The sequence below is a fragment of the Asterias amurensis genome, chromosome 14 (assembly GCF_032118995.1).
Source record: "Asterias amurensis chromosome 14, ASM3211899v1".
Classification (NCBI taxonomy): Eukaryota; Metazoa; Echinodermata; class Asteroidea; order Forcipulatida; family Asteriidae; genus Asterias; species Asterias amurensis.
The window spans coordinates 8,697,928-8,709,609 of NC_092661.1; the positions used below are offsets into that span (position 1 = coordinate 8,697,928).

General features: G+C 38.6%; 1 protein-coding gene and 1 pseudogene across 1 annotated transcript; both read left to right on the plus strand.

Moving 5' to 3' along the window:
- Positions 1-393: 393 nt before the first annotated feature.
- On the plus strand, positions 394-2,793 carry LOC139947244 (uncharacterized; annotated as a pseudogene).
- A 2,903-nt stretch (positions 2,794-5,696) lies between these two features.
- Positions 5,697-10,930, plus strand: LOC139947496 (uncharacterized). The gene is made up of 4 exons (XM_071945422.1): positions 5,697-5,875; positions 6,897-7,219; positions 8,047-8,151; positions 8,620-10,930. Exons 1-4 carry the CDS (start codon positions 5,800-5,802, stop codon positions 9,190-9,192), a joined length of 1,077 nt encoding a protein of 358 aa, XP_071801523.1. The 5' UTR covers positions 5,697-5,799; the 3' UTR covers positions 9,193-10,930.
- The last annotated feature ends 752 nt before the right edge of the window (positions 10,931-11,682 follow it).

Consider the following 11,682-nt stretch of genomic DNA (forward strand, 5'->3'; position numbering starts at 1 on the left):
AGCAAAAAAGGGAGCAAGATACCAGTCACTGCAGAATGGTGCATGGGTGATCCGGTAATCATATTCTGCATGGTAAGCACCTTTTATTCTTTTCTTTTTACCTACTGTTTGTGCTAAAGCAGTTCTGTGACGAAATTGGGCTCATAACACAGGAGCCAAATTAGATCGAACACTGGACCAATTCAAATAAATTTTCTGTTTTGAAAGATTTAGGTTGTTCTTTCGACACTTTATGTTCGAGGAAAAGGAGACAGTCGAAATTTCCGCTTTAAAAAAATAACAGTTTTGACGAAGGGTTTCTTTTTATAGGCTCCTACACTACATCATACTAACGTTGGCCTGTGAAAAGTACAACAGTACATAGGCTACATGATCAATGAACATAATTCAACTTCTAGTAAAAGTCTGCACCATACATGCATGTTTACCTTTTATTTGTAATTTAATTAACACCACTATTGATTTAATTTCCGTTAGTCATAACCAGCTTCGGGATGCATATTTCTATGATATAAGGGCCACCGAAATGAATTTAAACAACAATTGGCTGAATAACTTATTTAGAATTAGATTTTATTATACTGCAAATAAACGCCCATTAAAGAAACTAGACATCAGCAACAACTCTTTCGATTCCTTAATTCAACCAGTTTGGGCCGAAGCTCTAGAGTTCTTAAACGCCGATCTTAAACAACCCTATCAGGGTTTGCCAGTCTGACAGAGCTACACGTATCAAACAATCATCTCTTATACATCACATCCAGTGCATTGGACCATCTCTTCAAGCTACAGTCACTGTATCTTGATGACAATGACCTGACGTCTTTGTTTGGAGGAGTATTTTCCAACCAGTCTAACTTAGTTGAGCTCTCCATCACCAACAACCGACTCACCATGTTACATCCTGATTACTTCATAGGTCTGGTGTCGTTGGAGAGTCTGTATCTCGCAGGGAATCAACTCACTAGCGTCAACTCACAGATGTTTCGATTGATGACTTAAATTCTGACCATAGACTTATCCCGAAACGAGCTTCAACTTGTCAACTTAGAGTACTGTGCTCTCGACCTGACCAACCTACATAACCTGACATTGGCCTTTAATCTGATTCGCGACACGGTGAGTGTCTTAGGCTACTGTGAAAACCTTCAGTTTCTGGATCTGAGTTTCAACCTGATCCAAGTCGTGTTTGCACTGTCAGGGAGGAATCAAGCTTTGTCTAAACTCGAGCTAGAAGGCAACCCACTGCAGTGTGATTGTAGACTCACAGGTCTACGAGACTGGCTGAGTCGCAACCCACCGTATGTTGAGCCTCGTTGCGAAGGACCAATACATGAGGGTTCAGTGATAACAGACTTGGACATTCAAGACCTCTCATGTGAACCTCCGAAAGCCACAGTGGATCAACAGACTGTGACAGCCGTGGTTGGACAGACTGCAACTCTCGTGTGTAAAGCTACTGGCATTCCGGCTCCTCAAATAACATGGATATCCCCAAACGGCACAGAGATACATGACGAATGGCAAGGCAGGTTCGCTCTTCAACAAGAACAGATTCTGCACATTATACCGGTGGAGGAATCTGACCAAGGGGTTTTCACGTGTGTGGCCGAAAACGTTTTGGGTGATGCCGACAGTGATATGGTCAATGTCACAGTTACCGACCCCACATCTGAAGCCTCGAAGCTCTCGCCTTTTTTAGTGTTTATTCTCCCTGCAGTATTAATCACCATAACTGTCACACTTGCGTTAGTTGTCTTGATCCAATTTCTCCGTCGGTGCTGCAAGAAAAGTGTTGAAGCTGAGAACTTAACGCATCAAAGTAATACCTCGGATATCAAAGTTAGTTTCAGTAAGGGTGTCAGAAAGGGCGAAACCACACAGTCAACCAGTGGGTATGTGAACCAACAAGTCCTGGACGATAGCAAAGCTGAGGGTGTTACCACGCGGTGGGAATGGCAATCATCCAGCTCACCAATACGAAAACGCCATCGGAAACAAATTTCTTCCTCCCCTTTAAAGGAGAGGAAGATGACCGCTCTGAGACACAGTCTGAACCGGTGACCGTACAAAACTCCCCATAACACCTCTTTTCTTGGTAGAACCTTGTTCATCCAAACTGCTATTTGCACCGTCAACCTGAAGGCAGCTGCACTGCATCCAACACCAAGTAGGCCTACTTCGATATCGCCATTAAAAACACATATTTTAAAGGAACACGTTGCCTTGGATCGGACGAGTTGGTCTATAAGCGTCTGCAACGTTTTTTATAAAATGCATAATATGGTTGGAAAGATGTTTTAAAAGTAAAATACAATGATCCACACAGGTTTGCCTCGAAATTGAATGGTTTTACTTTTACTTTGCGAACTAACACGGTCGGCCAAAGACAAGAAAGTAACCAAAATACAAATACATTTATTTGAAAATTATTAATTTCTTGAAAAACTATGTTTAACTCTGTGTGTTCGACTCGTGAATTATTTCACATTAAGTTTCGTTTATGACACCCATTGTAATACATACTTGGTTATATACAACTGCAGTTAACTCATTATGAAGGAGTTAAACTCCAGAACAGACTGTTCTCATTGGTTCAAACAATCTTCAATTTCAGTTCAACTTATGGATAATTCCAGCTTGAATTTCGTTGAAGACGTACACATTGTTAATACACTACTTGACAACTGCAATCTAACTCATTACGGAGGAGTTCAACTCAAGAAGACTGTTCTTATTGGTTCAAACAATATTCAACTTCAGTTTAACTTAAGGGTTATATTCCAACTGCAATTTCGTTCAGGGCGTACATATTGTATTGGTAATGCAACTGTAATCAACTCATTATGGAGGAGTTCAGCTTCATGCAGAACAGACTTTTCTTATTATATTATTATACTGGATCAAAAAAAATGAACTTATGAATTATTTTATCAGCTTTTAGTTTCTTTTATAGATTCAGTACTTCAATTCTTTTACAAAATAACAACTTTACGCAATCGTAATCAACTCATTATTACGGAGGTGAGAGGGAGGGGAACTGGGCGGTGAAACAAAGGGCGGAGGAAACAGTATCTGCCCACCCACATTGTACACTATCCGTTAACTCTTGCTGCGGATAGTAATTCAAAATGAACCCAGAAAATGTACAATATTCTCAGTCTTTATTCTTTATGTAATTAATTTTTGATAAAGCACACACTGAAAGCAAGGTTCGTTGTTTTTTTAAGGGAAGCTTCGCATAAATAAATATATAAGTTTGTTTCCATTATGTTTTACTCAGAAATAATTATGTTAAATATAACCATCGGATTATAACTCGGACTTTGAGTCATCTCGACCCATGTCTGTGGCATTTTAACCCGGAATTTGGGTCATAATGACCCATAGGTGAGGCTTCCGGAAACCGGTTCCGGATCCTTTCTGACACGAAAGTTTTAAAGAATGTAATATCGGCACAATTTTATAGAACTGCTTAAACACGAAAATAATTTCTAAGCAAAACAAACTTATGCTAACTACAATAAGGTTACCAGCCAAAATAGAATGTCACACTTAAGGTTTAATTTGTAGCGTAGGGGATAAAGAAATGTTCTTGTTTGGTTTTACACAAACACCGATTCGCGCAGGCAAAACCAAAGTGGGTAACATGTCACATGTAAACTATGTGATTATTCTCTTGCTTAGGCTACGTTTAACTTCCTAAGCAGAAAACTGTTAAGCAGTGTTTTCTGCTTAAGCGACTCTTTGCACATGGGTCATTTTCTCGGTATGGTAAAAATTAACGACAATTAAATTTTAAGATAAGTTGAAAAGACAATCTGTATAGAATGTACGTAACTTTGAGTAATACATATGAAATAAGCTACACAAATTACTTTGAGGTATAACTAGTCAGTTTCCAGTTATAAATAATTATAAATCGTTTATGAGTTATTATCGATATTTCATTTATCAGTTATTAGACCGCTTTCGGGTCATTAATTGTTATCAGTTATGAAAAAAAATGCTTTAAAGTTATTGTCGGTATTTTCTTTGTCAGTTATACAAATCACCTCGCTTTTGAGCTATTGTCAATATAATTTTTATCAGTCATACAAATTGCTGTGAGTTATTGTCGATAATTCATTTATCAGTCATACAAATCGCCCATGGGTCATTTGTTTCAGTTATATACAAAATATATTTGATGACTGGATCGTGGATATTTTCTTTATCTATACAAATCACTTATGAGTCATTTTATCAGTTATACAAAAATATGTTTGAGTTATTTTCGATATTTTCATTAATTAATCAGATAATATAAATGGCTTATGAGTTAGTGTCGGTATGATTTTATTGATCAGCCGTACAAATTGCTTTGAGATATTGTCGATATTTCCTTTGTCAGTACAATTATTGTTTAAGATATTAGTTTATTGCTTTAATTTGTAAATCGAATGAATGTATGATGAGGAAGTAAACATTACTACAGGTCTAACAAAGTGTGAACTTTTTTGTTTGATCAGAAGTTGTACCATATCAATGTTGAGATTTATTGTGAATTAACTAATATTCGCCATTATGTTACTGATAAACTTATCCCATTAAGCCTACACCGTTGTGTAAGCACCGTTTAAATACTCAAGTGGTTTCCCAAAATGTGGGGGCAAAACAGGCAAATCAACCTTTCAGGTTGGATTCGAACTGAAATGAAGAAACTAAAGACATTTTGCACCCTCCCCTTTTATGTTACCAAGTGGCTTAGACATACTATGAAATCCAATCAAAAGGAGATCGGGCGAGTTGGTCAAACATGACTCCGTAGCCGACCGTGTTTGTTTGCCGTGTAAAAGGAAAACCGTGCAATTAGGTTTGTTTGTGTGTGATAATTTTTTTTTTTAATTGTCTATCCAATGCATTTCATAACAAACGGTCAAACGCTTGTAACGACCAGCTCGTCCGATCAAAGGCAACCTGTCCCTTTAACCTTCTCGATTTATCCGTTTAGGAAGAGATCTTTCGAACCTAATACCAAGGGATGCAACGTGTCATACTGAAAACAGGCAACACAATAAATCAACTATAGGCTGCTGATGGGCATTGATGATTTTGTGATTTTATGAAGCCAGAATTGACATTTGTTGTGGTAATATTAAGCACAGTTTCATTAGTGAAAAGGGGAAAAGACTAAAAAGTTGTCAAACCTGATTTTAACGCTGCCCTTGAGTTAAAAACCATCATAGCATAGTGTGGAAGTGTATGAAAACTCTTTTGGAAAATAAACCTTTGTTAAAAACAGTAAAATGTGAATAACAACGTCCAGCAGAGAGAAGGTTCAAATTAATGAATTAACTATTCACAACGAATCCCTTTAAAACAATATCATTGACCAATCAATTAAAACAGTAGGCCCGGTTGACTGACAAGCGGCCCCCCCCCCCCGCCCTTATCTCATGAATATTTTGCAGGATTTTTCGGGTAACTTATGTGCGAAAGAAGAAGAGGGAGCTTGAGTATAGGAACAATCATACCCATAAAAGAGGGAGGGGTGGATTTGCTAAAAATCGGGCATAATGTACCATCCCCAAGGCAACACTAAACAGACTCGAGCCACCGTAACAGCGCCACCACGAGGCAGTGCTAAACATCATCATCAGCAGTAAGCATTATTCGCCCCCACTGCCTTATTTTTTGATGGGGCGAATTTGATGCCATTGGATTATACGTAGCTGAGACCCCTGAGCTGAGATTAAACTCGAAAGCAAACTAAAACAAACTCTGTAATATTGTGTTATATTTCTATGCATTTTAAAGATGAGATTGAAAAATAAGCACTTCATTGTTCTGGCTGTTGTCGTCACTTTGTGTTGTGTATACTTCTTTGTCTTTGGTAAGTTCATTTTCGGTATTAAAAAAAAGGATTTGTTGGACGGATTGTGTCGGGCAGTTGGGTTTGTTTACCGTTTACCATGTCATGATGTTTACTTTGTCTTTGGTCTGAAAAAGTGAAATGCTGTGTATCATAATCTTTGATCCAATGGGGAGGAAATCAACAGTTCCGCACCATTTTCTCTGTTTGTTATCTTTACTTTACACTTATTTTCTTACATCTTCCAGAATGATTTATATTTTTAAGGTAGCCCCACTTGTGTGGCCAAGGATTTAGTTGCGATAACGTAACCCTCCTCTCGACGGCCGCCCAGGCCGGCCGTCGGGAGGAGGGTTACGTTATCGCAACTACCAAGGATTCAGCTATCCTTAGCCACACAAGTGGGGCTAATTTTTAGGGGTAACATGGCCTGGCTGGGTAGTTAATAAACCAATAATTTGAATAAACAAACATGATGATTGAATTTGAAACAGAGTTGAGTTGACAGAATTTTTCCTTGACCTTGCTTGGCATGGGAAAAAGGTGCCTCATAATCATATAGTTTATAAATGCTGATTAATAATGTAATGTAATATATTGTAACCGATGAGGTTTTTTGTATTAGTAAAGAGTGTGTGGTCAGGTTCTGGAACGTGCAACAAAAACAGAAAAACAAATTTTGCGGGGTTACCGTAAAGTAAGTTTTACAAAATTCAATAATGACTAATCTAATCAATCATGAAAACAATGACAATGTCTGAAAAGTGACAATGACATCCAAATTTCTGCTTTCAGCATTAATAAGTGCGTTTATATTTTGTTTTCTTTGACACAATTGTTGTATCAAAGAAAGCTAAATCCCAGACATGAATTAAATGTAATTTTGAAATTGTTAATATTTGGCAAATGTGTGACAATGGCCCAATATTTACAATTCCGAAACTACATTTTATTTATGATTCACTTGCTCTTCACCCAGAGGTGCATGCCATTATTCCAATGTCAATAAATTTCCTGTAACTTAATTCCATTTTTCATCTAGGTCGTAGCAGCAATGGAGAAAACAGTCCTCACTGGGAGAGTCGAAAAGTTCTTCGCTTCGACCAAGTCACCCGGGATCCATCACGCATCATCACTTACAGCTACCCCATCTCAAACAACGTCAGCATCAGCAATGAGACCATCGACATCTCCAAGGCAATGCCTGATTGGAAGGAGCTCGACCACAGGATTGTTGTTGTGACGGGTTTTAGCCAGCACTTTGCGTACTTCGGTCTGGGGATGATTGCATCGGTTCAAGCTCATATGCCACTCAAGAAGATCATCGTATACAATTTGGGGATTCACCCAAAACTTGTCAAAACGGTAAGGGGTGGTGGGGGTGCTCCTTACTTCACCAATCATCTGGAGATTCATTGCACATTGTTAAAACCATCGGACACTTTCGGTAAACAGGTCCAAAGGCCCACACTTTGTGTATCACAACTGATATAAAAAATAACAAACCTGTGAAAATTTAGGCTCAATCGGTCATCGGAGTCAGGAGAAAATAACGGGGAAAACCCACCCTTGTTTCCGCACGTTTCGACGTGTCATGACATGTGTTTAAAATAAATCCGTAATTCTCGACAACTAGAATTTATAATTGTTTTAATGTTTTCCTCAAAAAGTAAAGCATTTCATGGAATAATATTTCAAGAGAAGTCTTTCACCATTACCTTCTGTAAACCCTGTAAGTTATTTGTAAATCTGTGAACTTTTTTTTAATTTTGTGCCAAAAGAGTGTATAATGGCAGGCCTGATACTTCACGGAGGCAACGGAGGCGATTGCCTCCGTTGCCCCTTGTCATTGCCTTGGTGCCCTTGAAATGCTCTAGTAGAAATTTACAATTTCCTCATAGGGTGCCCTTTGCCAAAGAGAAAAATGCCTTGGTGCCCTTGCCCTTTCAAAAACGAAGCATACAGCCCTGTAATGGCTGTAATGTAGATGATTGATATAAAACAAATGTACTGTAAAATAACCTTTTTCATTACACCAAAGTTTTAAAAATAAAATAAAAAAAGAGAAAAAAAGGAGGTGGCCTGTAAAAGGAAGCGGGCGGGGACGCTAAACATTTATATTTTTTTATACTTATATTGATAATTTTTATCTACACTACGTTGATGCATTACGTTTTTTCTTCGACTTACAGATGAAACAGATGTGTAACGTTGAAGTGAGACGCTTCAACTTTGATAAATATCCAAAGCATGTACAGAAGACGGACAACAAAGCTTGGAGAGTCTTTGCACTGCTGGTAAGGATCAGAGTTCATTCGTTTGTGATGCAATAGAACTTGGTAGTAAAATAACTTGAGGAGTGGGTTGGCTCAGTTTGTTTTTTATTTTTGTATGGGGTACAATGTATCGCCGAACTTACATGTACAAGGCCAGGGCCCAATTTCATAGAGCTGCTTAAGCATCAAATTTTTGCTTAAGCAAAAAATTCATTGCTTAGTAAAATCAGATTACCGGCCAAGACGCCACTCAATTGTAATGCTAAGTAAACAACAGCTTAATACTCGTCATAAGCAATGTATATGGCAGGACATTTTGGCCAGTAACATGTGTAAAATTAGCGAGCTATTTTCGTGCTTAAGCAAATTTTTTGCTTAAGCAGCTCTATGAAATTGGCCCCTGATGGCCACTTCCAGGTGAAGGCTACACTTAATTGATCATTAATGTAATAATGAATGTTTGATTTGTTTTCTTTGGTATCAACCCAGGATGTACTGAATGAGTTTGGTGGCTATTTCTACGTCGACCCTCGCGTTCGCTTCCGTGCTCCGATAAACCTCCTCATCCCATTTGTGTCGGCTCACCGTGGCTTCATTGCCAAAATGGACAAGTTGAACACAACCTTAGAGATTACCCACCCTACCCTTTATCACCTCTTCGGCTTACACGTGGAAGACTTCAACAAGCACTTCCCGAAAGCTCCCGCCATGTCGCAGGACGCTTTTCTCGTTGTCAATAGCTCAGAACTGCACACCAAAATCTGGACGCCGCTAGTCACCTGTGCCATGAAGTTTAAGTGTATCGCGCCGTACGGATCGACCCCGGACAATGTTGTGCCGTACGGACGCATCCACACCAACAGGTATGATTTCACTGCAATGGCGTTGTTGTTGTACCGTACTTTCTTGACACGGTGGTACACCGACTCTAGTATGAACACCATGCTGGATAAGATACATGATACTATCGAACCAGGGGGCGTACATGACTACATCTGGGCACACTACTGCAATCCACCCAAGAGTGAAGTGGACTGTAGTGTCCACAAAAACAGGTGCTAATAGTGGAATTGATTTTATTGTACAATAGTTGGTTAAGTTCTTTAAAGCAACTAAGTTAGTGAGAGAGTTGTGGAGTAAAGCCCAGTTAATAGTTTCTGCGAATGCCAACGACCTTTGTAGTCACAGGGATGGTTCTGCTGCGAATGTTTTCGCAAGAGTAGTTCATTTGATTTTGTGACGTCAAAATTCGTAGTGCATTCGCAGGTACTAGAATTCCGATTTTGTATGTTTTTATTTGATGAGAAATTCAGCAGCTTCTACCAGTTTTTAGTGTGCAGATAGTGTTTTTTCAGACAGATAGTGCGGCGCAATCGATCGATGGGGTGGATTTACCGAAAGATTGACCGAAGCCAGGAGACAAACAGGGCCCAATTTCATAGTGCTGCTTAAGTAGAAAATATTGCTAAAACATTTTCTGCTTAGCAAAAAAAAGAAAGTAGTTTAGCTGGTAACCTTAATCTGGTTAGCATAGGCCCATATTCGGCTCAGGCTAGCTTGGCCCTACGATTGTTTTGACAATTGCATGTGCTTTGCGTAAGTGTTAATGGCTTCAGACCAGAGGACGGAGCCTGAAGCCAAATCTTAAGCCAAAGCCCTGGATTCGTAAAGGGCCATAGTTTAGTGTTGTGCTTTGCTGCCTTTTGTACTTTTAAAGCAGCTCTATGAAATTGGGCCCATCTCGTTAGATCTTGCATTTAACCTTTGTAAATGTGTGTTTTAATGTACATTCACTGGTTGATTTCATCTTTGATTTTGTAATACCACATAGATAGTAACTTTCTCTGCCTCCTATGCAATTTTGTTTTTAATTCTGTTGGTAGTTGGCAAGTAGTTTGTGCTTTTTATTAGCTATGTATATATTTATATTTGTACTTTCTGAAATTGTGTCAATCATCTTGGATTTTAGAGTATTGTTTATTACTGTATACTTTTATTTTAATCTTGTTATTTTTACATTGATGTTATTATTAACAGTGTGTGAGTAACTTAGCAGAATGAAGTTATTGTTGACATTTTAAAGGAACACGTTGCCTTGGATCCGTCGAGTTGGTCATTGAAAAGCGTTTGTAGCCGTTTGTTGTTAAATGCATATGGGTAGAAAGATGGTGTAAAAGTAGAATACAATGATCCACACAAACATGCCTCGAAAATGCATGGTTTTCCTTTTACTTCATCAACTAACACGGTTGGCCATTTATGGGAGTCAAAATTCTCAGAGAGTTCTCACAGTAAAAGTAAAACCACCCAATTTTGAGGCAAATTTGTGGGGATCATTGTTTTTTACTTTTAAAACATCTTTCCAAACATATTATGCATTTCATAACAAGCGTTTACAAGCGGTTTTTATAGACCAACTCGTCCGATCCAAGGCAACGTGTTCGTTTTATGTTGTGAACAAACCAGGATGTTGTTGTCCTGGTTCTGTTCACTATTTTTCAATGTTCGTCTACTTAATGTTTATATACATAAGTTTATACAATCAACCGTAGATAGTAGAAACTGTTTATCCATGCTAATTCAGTCATTGAAACGCACACTGATCCGACAGTGTATGTTCAGATGGGGGTTCAAATTGTACAAGGAAAATGGGGACAATCATGCAGACCTTGTGTAACTAGAGTAAAAATTGTAGATGTAATTCGATCTTGATTTGTGTGTGGCAATATTCATTTTCTTCTTAAAAATATCATAATAATGCACAAAATATTTTTAGAATTTAATAAAAAAACTCAACTGATTTGAGTTTAGAATAAGTTATTTATATCAAGTCATGCCATATGCTTGAGCCTTTCATACCTATGGGTACTTCGTAAAACTTGGTGGCAGCAGACTTGATGTGTAGCAAATGATGTTACGCAAACACGTTGGTACGTACCGTTTTCCAATTGTGGCGCAAAAGGGTTTGCTGCGCTTTCGCATCGGGCTTAAAGGAACACGTTGCCTTGGATCGGACGAGTTGGTCAAAACAAAAGCGTTTGTAACCGTTTTTTATAAAATGCATATGGTTGGAAAGATGTTTTAAAAGTAGAATACAATGATCCACACAAGTTTGCCTCGAAATTGCGTGGTTTTCCTTCTACTGTGCGAACTAACATGGTCGGCCATTTATGGGGGTCAAAATTTTGACCCCCATAAATGGCCGACGTGTTAGTCGACAAGGTTAAAGGAAAACCACGCAATTTCGAGGCATGTTTGTGTGGATCATTGTATTCTACTTTTACAACATCTTTCTACCCATATGCATTTTATAAAAAACGGTTACAAACGCTTTTCAAAGACCAACTCGACCGATCCAAGGCAACGTGTTCCTTTAAAGGGACTGTGATGTCATGATCAATGTAGGTACATGGATATGAACTCCCGCTAAGTTACAGCGTGCACTCTTGGTAGGGAGGGAGGGCATATGCGTGCAGCCTTCTATAATATTAATGATTCATACCCTATTACCAAGTAAAGGCACGGTCACGATTGGTTGAATGAGCGCGGGCG